Source organism: Mastigoproctus giganteus, chromosome 3 (genome assembly GCF_048544385.1).
Source record: "Mastigoproctus giganteus isolate SK-2022 chromosome 3, ASM4854438v1, whole genome shotgun sequence".
Lineage (NCBI taxonomy): Eukaryota > Metazoa > Arthropoda > Arachnida > Uropygi > Thelyphonidae > Mastigoproctus > Mastigoproctus giganteus.
This window is the reverse complement of record NC_143577.1, coordinates 225,598,445-225,622,923: the sequence shown is the minus strand read 5'-3', so window position 1 is coordinate 225,622,923 and position 24,479 is coordinate 225,598,445. Positions and strand designations below refer to the sequence as shown.

General features: G+C 38.8%; 1 protein-coding gene across 2 annotated transcripts in view; it reads right to left on the bottom strand.

The window, feature by feature from the left end:
• Positions 1–24,479, bottom strand: part of LOC150088796 (transducin-like enhancer protein 4) — a 223,962-nt gene that overhangs the window by 97,951 nt on the left and 101,532 nt on the right. For both annotated transcript variants that reach the window (XM_090370904.1, XM_090370905.1), the window contains exons 2-4: positions 16,899–16,999; positions 15,404–15,467; positions 11,371–11,415 (exon numbers count right to left, since the gene is read on the bottom strand). In XM_090370904.1, coding sequence (XP_090227030.1) covers positions 11,371–11,415; positions 15,404–15,467; positions 16,899–16,999 — 210 coding nt within the window. The remainder of the gene's footprint in view (positions 1–11,370; positions 11,416–15,403; positions 15,468–16,898; positions 17,000–24,479) is intronic.

Below are 24,479 nucleotides of genomic sequence, written 5' to 3'. Positions count from 1 at the left end.
AGAGTAGTGGTACAGGAAGATTTCGACCAACTACAAACGTTGAAGAACAACGGTACCTATAACAAGATAAACTTGTACAGAATTTCGTGCTGTACAAGTATATCCTACCAGAAGGTTATCAGGTTGCATAAATGTTACATTTGCATGCATATGGTGAACATTACATGTCCAGCAGTTGTATCGCCTGTACAAGAATTGTTACAGAAAGGTATGAATAAACGCAGATACTTCTGTCAGCGGATCATTTTGCAATGTACACGTGATCTTCAATTTCACAGACATGTTCTGGTTACAGATGAATCATATTTTACAAGAAACGGAATTCTCAACTCTCTAAACATTCATACCTGGACCGAAGAAACCCCACAAACGATTGTCAGAGTACTTATTACCAACATAATCATTTGCTGAGGAAGTTGCTAAAGTTTTATTATAAAGATGATTTTTAAAAAATATGATTTAAAGATAGGATGGGTGGTTAAAGACCAGACCTAGCCATTTTGCTTAAAGATGACTCACGTCGGTTGCACAAATGATCACAATGGAAACGGAAGTTTAAAATTTTGTTCTGTTCTAAATGGAAAGTTCTGCGCTAAGAAACAGAAGTCCACTCCTAGCTTGTAATTCCCCTAGTTAACAAGCTACGGAAGCCGAGTTAAGAGTTATCCAGGATGAAAAAGTCCACGATTCAATTAAACATTAAAATTTCTACGCAGGGTAAATAGGTTGTTGTTGTTATCATTTGGTTTTTAGGAGCATTAGCAACTAAGGCCATATTGCTCCGGGATATGCGGTGGTCATTCCCTGACCTTTCCGCATCCTCCGTATTTGGTTGTCACGGGCTCGAACCCCGGTCTAATCAAGAAGCGTGTGCTACGCACTGCCGCTCCTGCCTACGCAGGCGCCTGGTAAATAGGTGGCTGGGAAGGTATATGATATATAGGACCTGGGAAGGTCTATGATATATAGGATCTACGGAAAAAAGATGTCATTATTCTTTTGTATAAGACGATGGTGAAATCGTATTTAAAATATTGTATTCAGGTCAAGAATACAATATTTCTTCAAGAGGTACTTGAAGAACCTCTAGAAATGATTCAGAGAAGGGTAATCAGATTGGTAAGGAGTATTAATCAATGTCCTTATGAAAAACAGTAAGTGCGAACTACAAAGTTTGGCAACTGGACATCTTAGGAGGAACCTGAGAGATGTATATAAGGCCCTCAAGGAATCAGTAAAATTATCGACGGAGGTGTTTTCACTGGCAAAAGAGAGAATAACAGATGACTGGATCTCGTGAAGTTTACTTTCGGGCAGCGTAGATTAATTGGAGTGAACTGCCTGCAAGAGTGGTCAAGGCGTGTGAGATTTCGTGTGGGATCACACGAAATACCACGAAAACACAGAGAAATCTCAATGCGGAAGTTGCTAAAACCATTAATAGTCCTGAAACGATAAGACATGCCAGGAAATCGTGAATTCGTCGCGACTGATGCTGCACTTACCAAAATGGAAGTCACTTTGTACATCTGCTTTAGATGTTTTTCATTTAGAGATGTATTTCTTATGTTACAAGTAACATATGATTAAAGATTAATATCTCGGAAATAAATACATGGTCCAAAAAACAGCAACTAAAGTTTAATGCTTCTAAATGTAAGGTATGCATTTGGGCAACAAATCGTGGAGTGACGTAAAGGTTAAGGGGATAGCAGGTAAAAGTGGTTCAAAACGAAAAAGACTTAGGTGTTATGCACTGACATGAAATTTTTTATGCAGTGCAAACAAAGTGGCTTGAAGGTGCTTGGCATTGTCTTCATAATTTATAGGATCTTCGCTAGTAAGGAGGACATCATTATTGCTATATACAAGATAGCAGTTAGCATTTGGAATATTGTTTTCAGATCTGGACACCGAAACTTAAAAAAGCCAACTTCTCGAGAGGATTCCAAGATGGTGCAAATCGATAGACATATGAAGAAGGTCTTAGAAGATGTGTACGGCAAAGTTTGACAACTAGACATCAAAAAGGGGGATCTGATTGTTTATCTATGGGCAGAGGGTTGCTGAACACTAGAATAAGTTGCCTCCCAACGTGGCACAAGCAGTGAGTCTGGTTCAATTCAAAGCAGAACTGGATACCTTGCAGGAATGGGAACGGTCGGAGTACTGTTTTTAATTTATTGAGTTTTTTCTTTTTTTTCGGCTGATGCAGAAAAAGTGTGCTTTCTTGGATCATTTGGCCTTACTAATATTAACCCCTTCCCCGCACTCCCTCATGAGTGTCATTAAGGAAGATCTGAAACAGGTGGAAGTCCCGATACTGATCCCTGAGAGGAACTTCACTTGGTTATACTGTTCTTTCCTGAATAATATCCATTTATAACTAAATCTGTGTGCTATCTTTTAGCCAACCCCTGATCCAACGAAGAGCACTGAGTAAAAAAAAAAAAAAAAAAAAAAGCCTTCTCTCTGGCCAAGCTATTAGTTCGAACAATCAGCATTTCGGATAATCGGTGTCACTGTAATAAAATCTCCGAGAGGAATACAGACATGCTGAGTAATGGTAGGCACGAAAAAACAATAGAAAATTACTGCATGATATTCACAAAAATAAATGAGACAAAAATTCGTTATCAGTACTTGAGTTAGAAGTGTTAGGAATGCATGAGGCACATGAATGAAAAGGGGCTTAAACATACGGTTACATGAAGAAATAACGCTGATATGGCAATTCAGTTTGGCCTTGGGACATCCTAGTAAGGGTTGACAACTACAAATAATTAAAATCTTGCTGAACCTCGTTAATATTTTTCAGAGTACGTGAAAGATCTACTAGTACATCACAACGGTGTTCATTACGAACCCTGATACAGTGATTTGTACATTTACGTTACGCTTGGTTTATTCTGAAAGCAGGAAGAACTTTTGAGTAACATAATTATTTTTATGAACCAACAGAAATTGATTTCTGACAGTTAGACTAGATGGGATAACTTAAAAACTATAATCGTTGACGTCATGTTCTTAGGAGCGGAGGCTGGTCAAATTTATTTTATCTCATATGTAATTTTTAAAATAATTTCTGTAATATTATACTTTGTCTTTTTTTTATTTTTGTTCAATAACACCGCCAGTCTTTTTTAATTTCTTTTATAATATAACAATGATTTATCATAAATGATATAAATATCTGCAATTTAAACCATTAGAATGATTATCTTTTTTTATCGTTCCGCACTGCATGCAGGTTTCGTAAGCAGCGCCACAATCAACTACAGTTCAAAAAATTTTCAATGTTTCAGTGAAGTCCAAACCGGCAGGTCACATCACACCGCTCCTGATTATCCGCATGTCTGATCTGCAGAAACATGGCCTTTCCTTCATTGTGGCCATATTTCAAACGAATCTCTCCGGTCTCCGTTAACTGAACTGCATATCCTACCTAGCAAACGTTGCCCTAATCCAGGATTACCCAATCACGTCAGAGACCAAGCCAAAAAGAAAAGGTTTGGCTTGGTCTCTGACGTGATTCCCCCCCCCCCCCACAGTTCAGGACATCTCACGTTTAGAGACTACCAGACACACACCAGGAATTGAAGACGCAATCTAACAGATCTAAAGATTCCCCAATACCTGTTGCCGGTACCAAAGATTTATCAACTACAGAGAACTACAAGTACATATTCATCGGCACACAGGCCAGATAAAAACAAGACAGTGCACGTGCAGATAGTGCATTATTCTTTTGCCCTTTGGATCGAAGATTAAGATTCTCAGAACCAGGATCTAGCTTGACGTATTGTGAGGGGGAGGTAACCGAGGTGAATAAGGGCTTGAATGATCAGCAAAATGAATGAGGGAGGTATATTCTCTCTGGAGAGAATATACCTCCAGAGAGAATATACTTGTCTGGAGAGACAAGAACCAGTGCGCACAAATATAAAATCTGGAGGAGTAGAAGACGACTAGATCCATGAAATTTACTTTCGTGCAGCGTGTTTGAATAAATTGCTTACCAAGGTTGTCAAAATGATGAGTTGGTTTTCAAAGCGAAATGGGATAGTTACTGTTTTGACAATAATGTATGACTATTAAAGTGGTGTGTTTTTCTTTTTTTGTTTTTTTTTTAAGTCATGCTGCTTGCCACCCCACCCATAAGGGGCGTTAAAACATTCAGACCTTATTTCCCATAATACTGAAAGAATCACAACCGTTCCAAGTAACCAAAAGCTTCCTTCTGATCATCAAGCAGTTGCTCTACAAAACCTCTCCATGGGTAACCAGAATGGCCTTTCCACCAACTACAGCATTTGAATCATTGACTTGGATGCCATCCGCCTCCAAGAAGACATTTGCACCATTTTCCATAATCTCAAAACCTTGATGTTCAAGAAGCAACCAAAAGATCGAAAATGACGATGGAAAAAACAGCTCTTCAATACCAAATAAAGAGCATTTATGGAGTACAAGAAGCAACAGACGCAGGAAACCTAAATAAAGTATCAAAAAAACATGAGCTGCATTTGCTAATAGAAACCCTTTGCAACATCAAAGATTCTATCCACATACCTCCAAAGATCCAGCTCTTTTCAACTGGGCCTGACAAACCTTTCATGGCTTAGATCTCTCCATTCCACTTACTACTCATTCCCACATAACGACCATTCCTCAGAAAAAGGCGAAGGCAGTACAGTGTAAGAATTTCATTTAGTAATAGCCATATAGTGCAAGGAAGCCATAGGCTTTAGTTGCATTGGCAAAAAAAAAAAAACCCCATCATGTAGATAATAAAATACAAATGATATGCTTCCCTCCTCACACAGGTAACTATCTAGTTGACCTCTGAAAGTAATCAAACTGTCAACCTCAATTACCTGCGAGGGCAACTTGTTCCAGCAATCAACGATTTGCTGAATAAAAGAAAACTTCTTACAATCTAATCTAAACCTAAACCTCTGAAATTTGAATTTATGAACTTTAGTTCTAGAATTCTTTATGACAGCGAAAATTCCACTTTAATTCATTTTACTAATCCCTCTCAGAGCCTTATAAACCTAAATCAGGTCACCTCTGAGGCGCCTGGTTGCCAAGCTCTGTAGTCCACATAATTGGAGTATTTCATAGTACGGTTGTCCTTTTGCCGATTTCACCATTCGAGTTGCCCATCTTTGGACCCTACAAGAAGGCTCAATGTCTTTTTTCAAATGAAGTCTCCCATAATTGAACACAGTGTTCCAAATGCGGTCTTGAACAGGAAATTTGAACAAGAAAACAGCTCACAAAGCTTTCTTATCATTCAACGTGCAATACACTGATGTGCATCCTCAGTAGCCCTTTATACTTCCATGATATGAGCTCTAAGATCGGGACCCAGCTTCAATTCCTCTCAGGGGCCGAGCACTGAATCCTCTGTTAAATCGCTCTCTAGGAAGACTATTTCACCATTTTCAAAAGTGTCCACTACACTTGTATAGGATGAATTCCCCCGACTCAAAGGCCGACTGGGCTAGCCGGGTGGGTAAAGTGCCTGCCTGGCAACCTAAAGGTCGCGGGTTCGATTCCCGCCTCGGGCTTGGATCAGAGTACTGCAAAAACCTTGGGAGGTGCATTATGGCCACAGAAGCCGATGCGCCAACAACTAACTAAAAACAAACAAAAAAAAAAAAAAAAAAAACCCGACTCAATGATCATCATTCTCACTCCGCCGAAGCCGACCTCGTATAGGATGAAGGTATGATCATCTTGTCAAGTCTGATAACCAGATACAAGTGCACATTACTAGTAGGGTGGGTCCTGGTGTCACACCCTCCTCAAGAGGAATCCACCTCCAATCAGCCACCATCCTCAGGTTTGGTTTGGTTTTATTCGCGCATTAGCTACTAAGGCTATAATGCGCCCCATCCTCAGGGAAAGGAATCCTAGAAACTTAATCCAGATCAAGCCTGTCAACGATAAACATGTGAAATGCTTCATGCAGAACATCAGGAGCCTGAAAAACAAGCTCAATGCCCTGATTGACATACTTCTAAGTGCGGTTACGACTTTGTTATCCTTACTGAAACCTGACTTCGTGATGACATGGACATATCGCCTTTAACCACCAACATCGGTTATCAGTCTGTTCTGGCGAACAGGAAAGATAGGAAAGGAGGCGGAGTCTTAATCTGCCAAAGGCAACAGTTTCTCTGATCAAGGCTTGTGCACACCGTGGTAACGATTCTGAGGTTTGATTTTGATTTGGTTTGGATTTTTGTGGCACAAAAACAGCACGGTTATAGTGCGCCAGGAAAAAACGATTTTGAGGCTGCACTGGGCTGCTATCTAGTCGATGTACTACAGTTGCTAGTATGTGCAGTTTACTTACCCCCACCCGTTGCAGACCAATGCATTACTAATTTTTCTGCTTGGCTCCTGACCTCTATCAAGTGCAACCAGAAAGTAATAATTCTTGGAGACTTCAACCTGCCCTGCCTGCTGCATCAAAGCTCCTCGATCAGTTAATTTCGGATCTGTCGAGTCTCAACATCCATTGCATCTGTGTTCCCCCCCTCTCGAGGAGAAGCCACATTACAGAGAATCTTTTCCAGCCATGGGAGTGTTGAAGCTGCAATCAGTTCTAATTCGGCATTTCCCTCCGACCACAGGCCAATTGAAGCTTCTCTCATCCTGTTGAAAGAATGCTATAACCAACCAAACCAATCGACCTCGATTGAAAAGATCAGGAAAACTGTATATGATCCAAAATACCTAAAAATTGAAACAGCAATGGATCTCTTTAGGCTCTACCCCTGGCGAACTCTCAGTGAAATAGATATAGAGGAAGCTGCGTTTTGGCTTCAGAAATGGTTGTCTTTCATTGCTAGAGTGGCCATGTCAAGAGTTTGCGTCATCTGCCCACACTCGAAGCCATGGTGGTCCAGTATCCTTATGCACCAGTTTAAAGAAAAACAACGACTACATGCCCAATTCAAGAGATCACCCACAGAAAGATCATACTCGGCGTACTCAATAGCAAGATATAGTTTCCAGAAATCCAAGAAGCAGGCTATAAACTCGTTCATGGAGAAGAGGATAGCGGGTGGTCAGCGATCCTGGTCGGCCAATCATATCCGGTCAGCAGAATCGTTAGACTTGGCCGAATGGTGCGATCATGTAACCCGGTTCGTCAAAACAGACAGTGCAGCTGCGGACTCCCCCTAGAACAGTGCACACTATGACATCACTAATCTCACTAACGTGACGATTGGCGAAGAGGAGCTAATCAAAGCCATCAACACCCTGTCCAATAAAAGATCAATGGGAAGTGACTCTATTCCCACCTTTTGCCTTAAAGTTGCCTCCTACTTCATCAGCGACGAGCTGACAAAGTTGTTTAATAGAATTTTACAACAGGGAGTCGTCCCAAACGCTTGGCTAAATTATAGAGTCATCACAATTCCAAAGGTGCAGAATCCGACCTCTACTGCTGACTATAGGCCTATTTCAATCTCCTCCCCTTTTCTCAAATGCCTGGAGAAGTGCTTGTTTAAAGTGGTTGCCAATCAGATCCTTTCCCAGAGACCGCAGCATACACATTACGCGCTCTCACAAAGATCGCCGATAACATGCATACAGACTCTGAATTTGAAAACCCTTCAAGCTTGGGAACAAGGCTTGAAGGCTTATGTATGCTGTTTTTCTGGATCTGAAAGCGGCCTTCGACTCAGTGCAAGTTAAGCCACTTATGTGCCTCCTGGAGAACTACTACGGTTTCACGGGTAATGTCTCGAAGCTCCTCAGAAATTTGCTGACCAAGGTGCCTTACCTTCCAGCAAGGGAATAACTGCATCACAAAACAGGTGGAAGTCGGTATACCCCAAGGTGGATCGTTGTCGGTGGATCGTTGTCGGCACTGCTTTTTTCAGCAATATTTATTCCATTAATGAATGAAATATGTGCGTTTATGGCCTACGCCGACGACATTGTATGTTACCTCTCAAGCCCGGCTAACACCTCACCGGACCAGGCAGAGGAATTATCGAATTCTGTCATCCTGAACAAATATCTGTCCTCTTTCTGTGAATACGCTACCTATTTTGGGCTTAAAATAAACCCTGAAAAATCCAAATATATCATCTTCTCACCTAGAGCACAAGCATACCTCAATCCAGCAACCTCTTTGCAGCCCTCCGTTGCGGGGCATGTTCTCGTCGCCACTCATTCAGTAAAATTCCTAGGAGTGGTAATGGACGAAAACCTAACGTATAAGGAACAAATCCAGCAACTGCGTTCAAGAGCATTATGGGCTTTCTGGGGTATTAAACTTGATCTTTGTAGGGCGCACAACAAGGAAACAGTCAGAAAATTTCTCCTTTACTACTTTAGTTCTATCATCAGTTATGGTATAGAAGTTTGGTCGGCTGCTCCTATGTCCAATATGAAGATACTCTGGGTTCTGGAATTCTGGGTCCTAAAGTGGGCCAACAATTGGGCTCACCTACCCTATACAACATCAAAATCACAGCTCTGCATAAATCTGAGATACACCCGGGCCCAGCACCTGGCATATGCGAGGAAGCTCACAATGGCGCTTAATCTGTGCTCCGCTGCTCTCGTCTTCGTTAATATCTGGGAAATCGTAGGCTGGAAAATCCCTGGTAGAGCCCTCAGAAACCGTCCAGTGCTCTGTTCTAACCTGCAGAAGCTCTCGACCTTCAAGCAACACTTTCCGAACAGCATCACCGGCGCGCTGAACTCTGCAAACGTTGATTTGGATGAGTGGTCCAGAGATTCTGTCTACAGAGAAGAAAAGCGCAAATCCATAGTGAAGTGCAGTCAGCATTCCTGCAATTGTCAGCGGAACTAGTGAACTCCCAGTGAAAGTTTCCAGACTGTCTCAATGTGTTGCAGCTTGTATATAATAACTATAAAATCTATGTACTATAATGCAATATAAGCTCTGTATAATCAATCTATTATAATAACTATAAAATCCATTGATTGCAATATTAGCTGTGTATATGCACTGTCTATGTACCCACGTAGTTTTATGTACTGAATGTAATGTGTACAGTTAATTGTAAGATTCCTCTGGTTGCCTGTAGCACGAATCGTGTCCTACATTTCTATGAATAAAGAATTTTATTATTATTATTATTATTATGGAAATCCTCACTGGGCCATCTAACCCATACAGAACCCTACGAAGCAGAGACTCACCAGCCTTCCTAGGCGGAATCAGCCGCCTACAGTTTCTCCAGAAGATATTCCCATATGTTACTCAACTCTTTTAATCAGCTCAGTGTGAGGTCAAAATATACCTCAACATCCATTTCCCTACAGACGCATCTTCTCATGTTCGAAAAGTTTCAAGGAATCAATTTTTATAGAAACGACAAAATAATGGTGTTTCAACTTCACATCGATGACTACAAAATCTGTCTAAAACCTAATCCCACCGGACATATTCGATCTGCTTTTTCAGATCGTTGGGGTTGTCATCAGACATCTTGGGCACTACGTTCACTTGACATTATCCCCCCGCCCCTTGATTTGTGTGTATGCGTGAGGTTATTCTACGGATATTATGAATGAAACACAAATCCTTTATTTTCTAACATCGAAGACCCGAACAACCGAACCAGTTACTTCCATTACGTCAGAGGTACTATAAAACATACGGCGTGATACAGAGCACTTGTTCGACATCCTCAGACCAAAAGTGGGGGTGAGGACCACATTCGTTTGCTGACACAAAGAAAAAAACTGAACTAATCTCCATAATAGAAAAAACCGCAACTATTTACCACTATGCGTTCAACAACTACCAATTTCAACAATAATTTTTTTTTAGGACATACTGTACATCACCAAGAGAATCAAATTTCAGCCAAAAGATATTTTTCACTACTGCATCAGAAAAAATAAACGAATGCTCATTTTCAAATATTTATACAGCGTTAAGAACCTTGCTAATCTTACCAGGAACTGTCGACGCTCCGGGAAAAGAAGGTTCCCGAAATAATAATTACAAAAAATTAGTTGCGATCCCCCAATGTTTCAGGAAAGATTTTTTTGGCCATGTTTATTATTTAAATGAAAGTAATACTCCAGATAACTTATATCCGGAAGAGGTTAAAAATGCATAAAAACCAGTTTGGAGTCAGGTGAAGTCATATACAAAATATTGCCAAATTTGATGGTCAAGATTATCAAACTTATCAAGGCATGAAATCGCCCCGTAAACAACCTCCACTTACAGGTGGGAGTGAGACTATTTATACTGAAGAAGTGGAACACTTCTTCGATATAAATACAGATAAGTGCAGGTATAAATTCAGGACAACTCACCAAATTACATGCGTCACTAAATCTATCCATGAATTTATCAAATGGCAAACAGTATACAACTAGTCTGACTGGCAATCTTCTACCATTTGGTAAATAACAGTCCGTTGTCATCCATTTTAATGCACTTTACTTGATAACAGCGACGGCAGGCAAGTGTATTAACTTTCATTATTCGCTCATTATAAAGCATAAAATAAGTACACCTGTTCATGTTAATCAATCTACGAAACCAAGGACAGCACAAGTAACACCTACATCCTTTGCACCTGCGACTGGGCCCCCCAGGATTCAAGGCTTTTTTGTTAAGAGCGAACATCTGCTCTTCAGAGAAAAAGAAAGTGAAGAAAAATAAGGTAGTTTTATGTATACAAATTTCGCAATTAATAGCAGTGGTCCGGTAATTTCAATTTCATTACGTTAATTTTCCTAGTATTGATTACAAACCTACAAAAATTATATATATATATATATATATAATATTTCTGAAAGAGCCTGATACATCCAATTACAAATTAAAATAACACTTAAATCTTCAATAAATAAATAAAAATAACCTAATTTCAATTTAATCCTTATTAAATTAAATATATATTAAAAGGAAATAAAGGAAATTTACGTTAATTTTCCTAGTATCGATTTAAAATCTACAATTTTTTTAACACGATTTCTGAACGAGCCTGATACAGCGAATTCCAAATTGAAATAACACTTAAATTTTCAATAAATAATGACGTCATTTCAATTTAACCCCTATTAAATTAAATTAAATATACATTAAAAGGGAATAAAGGAAATTTTACGTTAATTTTCCTAGTATCGATTTAAAATCTACAAAAATTTGATTTTTTTTAACAAGATTTCTGAATGAGCCTGATACACCTAATTCCAAATTGAAATAACACTTAAATCTTCAATAAATAAATAAAAAATTACCTTATTTCAATTTAACCCCCTTTAAAATAAATTAAATGGGAATATATTCAAAATTAATAATAATTTTAATTAAGTAGTCGAGTACACTTTAATATATCTTCTTACCTGTTTATGCATTTCCACATTCAGTCCATAGGACATTTCGTAATACTGAAAGGAACAAAAAATATATAATAATAAATAAATAAAATAATTAATATAATTAAAATCATGACAATTAAATATTTAATGCTCTACCATTCAATGAAATTTAAACAGCAAAAAAAAAAAAAGTTTTGAATTGATTGAAAAAAAATATTGTTATTTAATCTATTAAATATTAGCAAAGTTTCAGTTTTGCTATAGTTATTTTTTCTTCCAGTTTTGCATTAACAAAAATAAATCATATATCACTTGAAAAGTTTCAAAAGGAATCGTGTTTATGATAACCCGAATCGGTTAAGCTGAATTTAATGAGTTAATTTTTAAATACAAAGAATTTCATGTGCGTTTTTATTACTTCGGGGATCCGTGATCAAATCTAGATGTAAAAGAGTTTTCTATTTTTTCCCCCTAACTATTCTTCTACTCTTTCGACAGAAAAATTGAACGAAGTGATAGAAATACGATATATATATATATATATCTAAATTTTTTAATCTTTTAATTTTGTAATGAAAAATTTTTGAAAATTTGTTTCTATTTTGAAAGATAATTGAGAATGTGTACTGGTAGACGTCAGGATTTAGCATTTTAAGTTTAAAATTATTCGTTTATTTCGAAAAAAAAAATGCATATGCAAAGCAGTACAGTATTTTAAATCTTACTAGGTATGCCTGTTTTTTAAAGATATTTAATGTTTTTAAATATTTTTTCAGATATGCCTGGTTAGTCCAACTTTTTCTAATATAAAATAATCCAGTAATTATTAAACTGCCAACTAAAAGTAGCACCAATTAAAAAATGAAAATACTGACAACACTGCATCTCGCAATTTTACCAGGATACGATAATTCAAAACGATAACAAATCGTTGCCTCACCACAAGCTATCATCTTTACAATTCAAACTAAATAAAACAAGCAGGAAGAGCCAAGATTTCAGACCGCTACGATACTCTCCAGGGATGTGTAAGTAACAAGTTCCATTCTGTCTAATGTTTATTGTTCGATGGCAGCTCAATAAATGCTTCAGAGAATGGAGGTAGTTGGCACAATGCCGACAGCGGGATAACTTTGGTTTTCAATCCGCAATAACGGATAATTTTCATCAAAGGTCTTCCGCAAACAAAATACCATCATTAATAATGCCCAAATGCGCGTATTATATATAAAGAACGTTATTATCTAGCTGGATAATACTCGCCCCAGTGATATCAATCATTGCTGAAATTAGATGACAAGTGCTTCGGTAAACAACGAGTTAATCCATACTTTCCAAGACATAAATAATGCTACTGAATTAAAATGTCTCTGTATTTGCATAAGGAAATCAAGTTTCTCAAGAATGGTCATTTCATAAATTTACTACACTGACACCTGTTGACCTACAGAAAGAAAAATTCGACTTTAAAAAACACGTGGAAAAACGTCATATTACGTCACATGTAACTGACGTCATAAACAGAAAGGCAAGTCAGTTTTTGTTTTTATTTTATTTTACTCTAATAATTCAATTTTAAAATTACAGAATTTTTGTATTACCAATTTTATCCTTTGACGATATTTATTTTATTTAGTAAATTATAAATTTACAGACAACAAAAAAAAAAGCAGATGCTAATTATTTTCAATTTATTTATTTTAAATAGTTCATCATAACACAAGATTGTTTAAATAAACCATGCATGGTTCTCATAAAAACAGTTATGAGAAAATAAATATAAAAAAAATTGCAAAAAGAGGTTTAGCTCACAGCAGACGATAAAGAAAAACATTCGTTAATTTCTTCGGCTAAAATTTGTTGACGTCTGTAAATATTACTGTCGTTTGGAACCTGCCATTCGATTAAGATTTTAATTTATTATTTTCGGACTGTCTGGTTTGGTGTTTATTTTACTGCTTCGCAATAATAAAAATAAACAACTAGAAGGCTAACTATTATACAATCCTATTTCGTGTAAGTATTTAAAAAAAAAAAAAAAAACCAAAGATAAATAAAGCCGATATGATTACTTCCGCTAATGTGTCCTGACCTTCCTAAAACAAATAATTTTATTATTATGATGCCCGGGCATAGAAATTCAATGGTATATATAACAAGCAGGAAGTGTAAGTTAAAAAATGAACAGGAAAAAAATTATTACAGAAAGCCATTAATTACAATATAAAATAGGCTTAGAACTACGCAGTAACTACCATCGTCTGCCCAACGAATACGAACGCATCACGTGTCTTAAGGCTGTTAGTGGAGCACGCAGAAGCCGAAAATTACCCGCATACGGGTATTCTAGCAGCGAGTTGTGTTATACTGTGGAAATCCCATCCCATCCCATCTCTCTGAAAATGTTTCCCGATGGCACTATTTTATGTACAGGCACTGAACAGAAACCGAATCGTTCAGAAACAACTGCAAGATCGAAATTAATTTCGCAAACACATTAATCCAGTCCAAAAATAGCCCGCTACCAAAAGACACCGACCTCTTAGACAGAAGTTGCCGGCGGTTTTCTAACGGGCGTTTTCCAGCGTTTTTATAGCCTCTTCCTCGTTACATTTATTACCCTACCGGCCTTTGACTTGATGCTTACATTCACTGCCGGTGGTATGTTTAAAGGCTGGATACCACGGTTGCACACTTGTACTGCGATTTATTTATTTATTTATTATTTTTTTTTTAAGGCCATCGAAATCTTTTAAATATTGCAGCTTAATACTAACGTGCTGTTTTATTCATTTTAATGCATTATTACGAATATTCCCAGTGTGTCCGCGTAAAGGGAATCGTGATGTTTTCACAAAAGTGATGAGGATGTATAAAAATCCTATTTAAAAAGTTATTTCGCTATCAAAAAATAAGTAAGGACGTTAAAGAGAAAGGAATTTAAATCAACAATTCTTTTTATAGGATCAGTATCACAAATCAATTCTGCTCCCCCCCTTCCCACCACCATGGCACCTAATTGCTAACAAATAGTAATAATAAAAAGTCACTCAATGAAAGAGATTTTATTACATTTTTTTTTAAAAGAAAGCTGCAAAATCGAGTGGATTCATACACAAGTTAATGTATGCAGTGCGTTATATTTCAGGCGCGTTAACAAATAGTAATAATTCATGATTTATATTGAAAAAGAGTGTGCAAACATCAACAACTTTTATGCTCGAAACGAGAACACCTATGCGATAGGTATGAAGGAAAAAATAATAATAATTGCCAGCTTTCTACTCGTAAAATTTTAATGAAATCTGGAAAGGCTCGACAAATCGTTCTAAAGAGTGAAACATAAAATTCCATGAACTCCATTCACTGGGAGTCGAGTTAGTTATTACATGCGGACGGACAGACAAAGAAATAATAATTGTTACCCTCGGATTTCTTCTTCTTTCCTGCCCTGAAGTTCCTTACTTCGTAGAAAACACTTTGCTGCTGCCGAGTCGTGGTTTGAAGGACAGTCAGAAGACTTGTACAAAATTGGCTTGTGTAAGGTTTGTGAGAGGTGACAAAAATGTGTCATCTTGCCTGGTGACCATGTTGAAAAGTGTAATACATGGTGTTTTTTCAACCTTCTATCATTACTTCTGTATGAATACAAATCTTTTTTGAAGTCTCCACCGTTCGTATATAACGTATTCTTTAAACAATCTTATCTAATACCGTATTTCCTTTTTCCCTTTCACATTTCCATTATGATTATGTCTAGAAGACCCTTTAAACTTTACTATGGCAGGAATTCACCAATCGCAACTCGAGTTTCAAACACATACACGGATTAATAAACACAAGGGACACGAGCAGCTTCGATTACTGTTATCCCCCCAAGTAAAATGGGACCCCCCACATAAGAATTTCAAATTATATATTTTTGTGCCTCTAGCATTGCCAGGTTTTGTGGCACAATACTTAAACCACTGTTCTTTGCTGGATTATTTTCTGCGCGTGATCATTAGTAAACCTCGGAAGCATACTATAAAAAGCTAACAAAATGCTTGATACTTACCATGACATAATGCCTTTGCATCTCTGTTTTTTCACTAGCCAACTTCTCACATTCCAACTTCAAGCTGAAAATAAAAAATACGCCATGTAAAAATTATGCTAATTTAAAACAAAAGCGGTCATATACACTATATTGCCAAAAGTACTCGGACACCCGTTCATTTGGGGGAAAATGAGCCATCATGCACGCGTCAGAAATAAGTTTATACATGTATAAAAGCAACTACATTTATGTTAGAAATAGGCAGACCAAAGAAATACAGTAGATGGGTCGGGGCGTTGAGCTTGCTTCTAGCATGATTGTTAGTTTGTTATTTGGTTTTTAGGAGCATTAGCAACTAAGGCCATATGCTCCGGGATATGCGGTGGTCATTCCCTGACCTTTCCGCATCCTCCGTATTTGGCTTCTAGCATGAGCACAGCTGTTCAGTAGTGACTGTTTGAAAACATGGGCGTGCGAAAGCTTCACTGCCCTGAGAAGAGCATCGATCTTATTCCCATTGAAAGGATTTTTAAATGAACTGGAATGTCGCTTTCGGGTCAGACCAATTGCAATCAGTTGCTGAGTTGGTTGCTGTGCTGAAGTAGGAGTGGACCAAAATACACCTTTCTATTATCAGAAATTAGTTCGAAGTCTACTGGAGGTGGACCGACAAGTTATTAAATATTATATCAATAAAAGATTCTTTGGAACATGCAGGCGCTCGGTTATTTTTGGCAATATAGTGTACATACAGTGAGGATAATTTAGGAGCATGAAACCGAAATAATTTCTGGGCAGCATTTCGTTTAAAATTACAAGCAAGGAGAGCGTAAAATGGTACTTACGTTCAACGTTTACTACGAATTTTGTATGAGTTTTATATAATGTTAAACATCTGCTTGTACAAAATACATTGGAAGCTTTTTTTTTTAATAATTTAAATATACATCACAAGCGAGTACCTCAACGTCAAGGGTGTTGTCGCATTGTGCCATAGATATAGCAATTTTGAGGCCCCCTTACCATGCGCCCACTCAGTGTTTTAACCCTGAATGGGCGCATATGTTTAAAACCCTACTGCGCTTTACCAGAACCAAATGGAATAGAGGACCTTATTAACTGGGCACACACCGTTGAAGCCAACTGAACACTAAGTCCAGAAACTGCCATCAAAATACGGTACTAACCACTAAGAGTTCCTTAAGACGAAATACGGTACTTCGCCCGTACTTTGACTCTTAAGGGACTTCTAAACATTTATTTTATAATTACACCAAAGTTTTCAAAGAGTACCACCTAGGGGGAACAATGTACTCAGCCTCCTCCAAGATATTACATGACCTACAGACTGATATTATTAAGAGGACTTAAAATTCAGGAGAGCATACAAATAGAGCCTATCGTAATAATTACCAACTGCTACAATTTTCATCAATGCAGGAATCTTCTTAAAATCTAAGAGATTTGTACAATACAAAGAAACCAAGTATATTAGATTATAACATTTGCTCACCTGTGGTACTGGGCCTGTAGGAAACTAAATTCTTCTTTGATGCGATCACAAGATTCAGCTACAGTAAATTTGAAAGGCTGACCCGGTTGCGGTGGAGGACCCTTAAAAATGAAAAAAAGAAGCAACAAATGTAATTTTACATACACAAAGCATAAGTTTTAAATATACACTAATGAATGAATTTCCGAAAAGGCAAAAGTTGATAACTCACAGCAAGTTGGTGTAAAAGTCGCAAGTTCTGACAGTCTCTGACACCGAGATTGGTACAGAGTTGTAATACAGCAACGGGCTTAGATTGTACACCACGAAATAGGAACTGGCATTGATTTTTCAGCTGAAGAGCAACAGAATTCATCTCGAGACCACGTGATTCAACAGAAAGGTTACAACTACAGGAGACTATTGGATCTAACATTTCGCGGAAATTGGGTGTCACTCAAAACAAAAGTTCCATGGCTACATACAGGGACAGAACTCCCAAACAGTATAGTTAGTGAACAGTAATTACTGAAGAATCCAACGATAAACTCTGCTGAAACTTTTCCCATTCGACCAATGGTCGGTTTAATTCTAGTGTGTGACGGCGCTATTCATGTTTCCTTCCTATTTAATTCTATTACTGAATCGACTTGGTAATCAATATTTGTTGTCCCCATATGGTGAAGATACGTAGTCTCAGAAAGAACCTGCCAATGAGCTAAACCATGCCATTTTAAGCAGACTAAAACAAGACTATATTAAAGAAGCACTGATTGCATACGATTATTTCATACCTTTTACATTATTTAAACGGGTTCGAATCCGACCTCGATGGGAGGAACTTAAGGACTCTTTGCACACTGTGGCTGAGTTAGTCGGCAGTAGGCTGCACGAATTTTCACCCAATAAAAGAGACCATACAATACATGCAATTGACACTAAATACACATTCTAAATAACTTGGGTTAAACTGTCAAATGATCCAATCATTGGCATCATTATCATAAGGTTACACTGTCTTTCAGAGTGTTTATGTGAAAAAATTTCTGGAACGTATTCTAAGGTCCAAAATAAGAAAGAAAAATCATATATGTACTAAAAAACGTTATATTCTGGAGTTATTGAACATGAGAGCGATTCACAACAATCATCTGAAATCGTATCAAATAATGTCAAAATAATGTCAAAACAATATCAAAATTGTCAAAATAATAGAGCAAGCTTATCTGCGAAAAGATCTAAACCTCCCAAGGACCTCCTAATTCATTTCACAAATATACGTGGTCTCAATTCTAATCTCAACGATGTCCATTTCCACTTGCAGTCTTCCAAACCCCATGTACTTTTTCTGACTGAATCTCAGTTATCAGTTGATTCAACTTCTGCTCATCTCAGATGTCCAAATTATTTGCTGTATGATTCCTTTCGCCTCAAAGGTGGTACTTGTGCATATGTCCGTTCTGATATTCCCTGTCAGAGACTTGGCAATTTGGAATCTCCTCTCTTTGATCTTCTCTGGCTTAAAATCTCTCTACCTCATTGTGTAAAATTCATCTGTTGTCTCTACCGTTCTCCCAACTCCACTAATCACTTGGAGCTCTTTGACTTCCTCTCTTTGCAACTTGACTTTCTCCAGTCCAACTTTCCTAACAGTGAGGTAATTTTCCTTGGTGATTTTAACGTTCACAACTCCAGCTGGCTTCCGTTTTCTAGTCACACCGACCCAGCAGGTCGAGATGCTGAGGCTTTTGCAATTACTAATGACCTAGCACAGATTGTTCATTTACCTACAAGAATACCGGACAATCCTAATCATACAGCCAATACGCTTGATCTTTTTCTCACAAACAACCCTTCTAAGTACAAGGTTGAAGTGAGAGGTCCTTTAGGCACTTCAGATCACAACTTGGTGATTGCCTCTTCTCCAATGGAACCTTTATCTCATGGCTATTCCCAACCTCGTATTGTTTGGCATTACAAGAATGCAAAATGGGATGACCTGCGAGACTTCTTTTCTTCTTTTCCTTGGTCTGATTACTGTTTCAAAACTTCTGATGTCAACGTTTGCTCAGATCGTGTCAGTGAAATTATTCTTGCAGGAATGGAATCCTTTATCCCACACTCCACTTTAAAATCTCGTCCTTTATCTAAACCTTGGTTTTCCAATAAATGTGCTAAGGCTGTCCAAGAGAAGAACGTTGCATATCGTAATTGGCTTGTTTCTAATTCTTCAGTTTCATTTTCTGCCTACACCAAAGCTCGCAACAATTGTAAAGCAGTTATTAATCAGTCCAAACTAGAGTTTGAACAGGCTAAGAGTAGAAAACTTGCTTCTTGCCCTAATGGTAGCCGAGCATTCTGGTCTCTTGCCAAAGCTATTGGCCGCAACTTTTGCCCATCTCTGCTCCCACCTCTGTCCAAACCAGATGGTTCTGTTGTCACTTCAGCCAAGGATAAAGCTGACCTGCTAGCATCCCATTTTTCTTTGAGCTCATGTATTAATGATCTTGGTAAAACACCTCCCACCATTCCTAACACGCTCCATTCAATGCCTCCTGTGGTCTTCCGTCAAAAGGATATCAGAAGGATTTTGATGAATCTTGATGCTAAGAAAGCTCCAGGTCCTGATGGTATTTCTCCACTTGTTCTCAAAACCTGTGCTCGTGAACTTACTCCTATTCTTTGCCGCCTTTTTTCACTTTCTTATTCCAAAGGTGTTTTTCCTTCTGCTTGGAAATTTGCTCATATCCAGCCAGTTCCTAAAAAGGGTGACAAATCCCTCCCATCCAATTATCGTCCCATTGCAATTACTTCTACTCTTTCTAAAGTAATGGAGAAATCAATTAACCGCCAACTCTTAAACTACCTAGAAACTTTCCGTCTGATCAACGATCGCCAGTATGGATTCCGTCAGTGTCGATCCACTGGTGATATTCTGGCTTATGTTACCCATTTATGGACTAATTCAATGGAAAGGTTCGGTGAAACACAAGTAGTTGCTCTTGACATCTCAAAGGCTTTTGATCGTGTTTGGCATAAAGGTCTTCTAAACAAGCTTCCATCTTATGGTTTGCCAACTGTTTTTAGTAATTGGTTATCCAGTTTTCTCTCTGATCGCTCACTGAGGGTGATGGTAGATGGCTCTCTGTCTTCTAACTTCTCCACTAATGCCGGTGTCCCCCAAGGTTCAGTTCTTTCCCCCACTCTTTTCCTCTTGTATATCAATGACCTTCTTCCATTGACTGGAAATCCTATCCATAGTTTTGCCGATGATAGCACATTGCATTCAACTTTCCATTTTGAGAAACCTTGTCCAGCTCAATCAGCTTTAAGTTCTCGAAAATCTGCTGCCAATTCCTTAAATGCCGATCTTCAGGTAATTCTCCAGTGGGGCAAAGACAACTTAGTTGATTTCAACCCTTCTAAAACTCAATCTTGTCTTATATCTCGCAAAAAGGATTCTTCTGCTCCTATGCTTATCTTTAGTGACACTCCGATTTCTAGGCAAAATGATATATCTCTTTTGGGGATTACCCTGACTTCTAATCTCTCTTGGCACAAGCACATTACAAATATTGCTTCCTCTGCATCTAAAAAACTTGGTTTTCTCTTTCGCTCTCGGCGTTACTTTTCTCCCAAACAGCTGCTCACTCTGTATAAATCGCAAATCCGCCCTGCCATGGAATATTGTTCCCACATCTGGGGTGGTGCCCCCAAAACCTCTCTCAGGCTTCTTGATTCCATTCAGAAGAGGGCAGTTCGGTTAATTAATGATTCATCTCTAACAGAGTCTCTCCACTCGCTGTCTCATAGACGCACTGTTTCTGCTGCATGCCTCTTCTACAGATACTTCCATGGGCACTGTTCTTCTGAATTGGCTTCTATAATTCCCGCTCTCTCTTTCAAAACAGTCCGAACACGTGCCGCCACCAGCCAACATCCATTTACTGTCCAACTTCAAACCCACAGAACCAACTTTTCATCTTCCTCATTTATTCATTCAACTGCCGTTTTCTGGAACAACCTTCCTTCATACGTATTTCCTGAAAATTACAATCTACAGAAGTTCAAGTCCAATGTCAACAAATATCTTCTTTCGTCTTCTCAACCTCCAACCCAAGCACGGTACTAAGTACTATAGGTTTAATACCTCTCGTGTTTGGGGTTCTCATAAAAAAAAAAAAATCCTTCACCAGGGATGAAGGAAATGGACAATGTGAATGTGCGGAAACACTGCTGCCAGGGCGACCACAAGCCTACCATCAATACTCTGAAAACGAAATATTAATATGATTCTTTTGTCATGGATCATCTTGATCCATGACAAAAGAACCTGACAGTTGGTGCTACAATCCGAGTTTCCTACACGGCTGTTCGGCGCATTCTTCGACAACAGCAACTGTACCCTTTTCATCTGCAGAAAGCACAATTACCAACTGCCTTTGTGCAGTCGACCCACAATGGCAAGGTTTCTGTCAATAGCTCTTGATCCGTCATACCGAAGATTCTACTTGTGGGAGATGGATACTGTTTAACGAAGCGAAATATGCGGACGGAATCATGAACTCCCACAACTTGCATGAGTGAGAAGAAGAAAATCAGCACGGTGTAATGGAAAGAGCCTATCAAGCAATTTTCTATTAGCACCAGGTGCAGTATTGTTGGTGGTCATCTAAACAGGCCATATATTTTTCCACAGCGACTAACTGGTGAAGCTTACTGACAATTTCTGGATGTTGTCGTTGGGTTTTAGGCGCATCAGTTATTTAGCTTTCATATATACTGTCTGTAAATTGCGTGTGTTCTGTGGTTGATTTGCTTTTTGCTGGAAGAAAATCCTGAGTTTCCGAAAGGAAAAACCATGCTACTCTCGCCTGAGACCGCAGCTAACTCATTGTGAAAAAGACCCATAAATACTTCTCGCGTCACTGATGGGATTCGAAGTCGCACAGTTCTTTTCCACCCGGTGTGAAGGGACAGGGATTCTACCAACTGGGGTACTCACGAAGGTACTTTTTTGGCAGACATCTGGATGGATTTCTTGAAAACTTTCCTCTATGGACATGTGATCCGAGCATGATGGCGGCCTGTCAATTTCAGCCGACAAGCGAGGACTCAGCTGGATCCTACCAGTCCACTCAGCGGTTGCTTGACCAACACTCTCATCCGCGATGAATCCCTTAACTATTTTCTGTGGGGTCGTTGACAGAGCTCACTGAGTGAAACGGAAGTTCCGGATACCTAAAAACTGCAGCGAATAGACAAAGTACCACTGAGTGTGCTTAGAGTTACTAATTCAATGAACCAAGAAAATGAGTCTGAAAATATATATATACTGTACATATTTTTGGATGGTAGTCGCAGAATTTTTTGCACATATTCTTGAAGCACCCTGTGCATAGATGTGAAGAAGTCCTTAATGTATCAAGGGCCAAAGAAACAACAATATTGAGGCCATTGGTTATAACAAAGGGGTACGATAAACGTATTTTTTTTTCTTTTTTATTATTATTCCTATACTCGTACATACAATGATTAAGCATTAAGCCGAAATGGGACATTACAGGTGTAAAAAAATTTATATAAAATTATATTAAAAATGTATTCAGTGGTTTGGGAGTTCCATGTTTTTTTTTTGTTTTTTTTAAGGGCAAGGACAGGGATGTCAAAAATCAATGTATTGTAGAATATCTTTCAACTGTAAGACCAATTTACACAGAAGTACTACACATCTCTGATTAACGTTCTTCAAAAGGCCACAATCTGATCATCGGCAGTATTCTGCAAGACTTCTTAGCCCTACAAATTATATTTTTATATAATAGTGCACAATGGAGAAAATATTATACGTATGTAGATCTAGATCAGAGTTTAGATTTAAGTAAAAGTAAACAAACAGTCAAAGCAAACAACAGAAGAGGCAAGTTTAACTTTAAGGTAGGAACATATAAGACTAAGCAGAGACCGGAATTCTCTCGAATCACTTTAAAAAGCTATTAAGACAACTAGATACTACCCCTCAGGAATCGGTATATAACAGGGGCGCCGTACATAAAACAAACGCCCCTTGACACAGTGGCTTTAGAGCAGACGACTTGAAGGAAATCAAACAGAGCGCGGAGACCGGTCCAAAGAAAGCAAACAAAAACAAAAACAAAAAAAAATGACAAAAGACTTTCAGTAAACAAAAGGCGCAGTAAACAAGAAATTTGAACAATTGTGACACTGAACGCAGACGAATGGAAATGGGACCGACACAAAAGTGAGGGTGAGGAGTGGTTATGATATACATTGGCATCATGCCAGGGGTTATGATAACCCCTGGCATGATGCCGTGAAGGGTATTGTAGGGTCGTGGTACCTGCGTGTACCGGTGTACTTTACAATAAAGATCTTATTGATATTCGAAAAAAAAGAAATACAGGCAACTTTTTATCAGTAGAAATCAGTGTTCAGTTTTCGCGAAAGACAGAGGAAAATCTTGCGGTATGTGTTAGGGCGTTGCTCTACTGAAAAGTGGCGTCAGTCACCCCAGTAAGAAAGGGGAGAGCGACGGGTTCCGGTCAGATTGTCGTTGACGAACACCAACAACGACCGACTATCAAAACTAATCGTTCCAAACATCATAACACCAACAGGGCGTGCAGTATGGTGTTCAAAAGTGGCTCAAGGATCAGTGTTCACCACGTCGCCGCGACGCACGTATGCGATGATCGTCGGGCACCAAGCAGAAACGGGATTTTTCTGATTTCACTGAAGACCACTTGACACCATTCTGTATCCCAGGTGGCCCGTGCGCGGCACCATTCCAGAAGCTGTTGACAATGGACAGAGATCAGGGATAATCGACACAATGGCCGGTATGCACGGTGGTTTCCTTCTGACAGTCGGCTTGCAATGGTTCGAAGAGTGATGGGATGTCAGCCAGCTGATGTCACAGCTCGTTGGATGGTAGCCAGCCAGCATGCCACAGCTCTAGGTGCGGTGTAAACCTGTCGACGGATAAGACGATCCTCCTGTTCTGAAGTCCGCCGTCCTGCTCCACTACCCATTTGACGAGCAGTCACTGTGATTTGTCACAGCCCACAATGTTCCGTTACGCGACGAAGCGACCATCCAGCCTGTCGAATTGTGATAATCCGCCCTCTGTCGAAGTCGCTGATATCGCTGTTGGACATGACGTTTCGGCATTCTCTACAATCTTCTTGCACTCTGAAGTCTGTTCCTGAGAGATAGAAACCTGTTAGCTGCGTCTCACACGCGTTGCTCTGAACTCTGCGATTTCTAGGTTTTCTATTCCTGTTTATAACTGAAGCTTCCCGCCCGATTGGTCCCGTATTTTAATAATCTACATCTCGGCATCCCTGCTGATTTGCTGCACTTCTTATCATTCCTTTCGGGTGCTGCAATTGCAATGTCACAGAGTGTAACTGCAAAGAAAATAACCTTTAGATGTTGGTTCTCCTGCTGGTCGCTGTATGATTTTAGATGCATCACAGTTTCCAGGAGAAAAAAAAAAATATGCTACCTTCTCCTGAGACTCAGCCACGTTGTGAAAAAGACCCATAAAAATTCCTCGCGACGTTGACTGGATTCAAACTC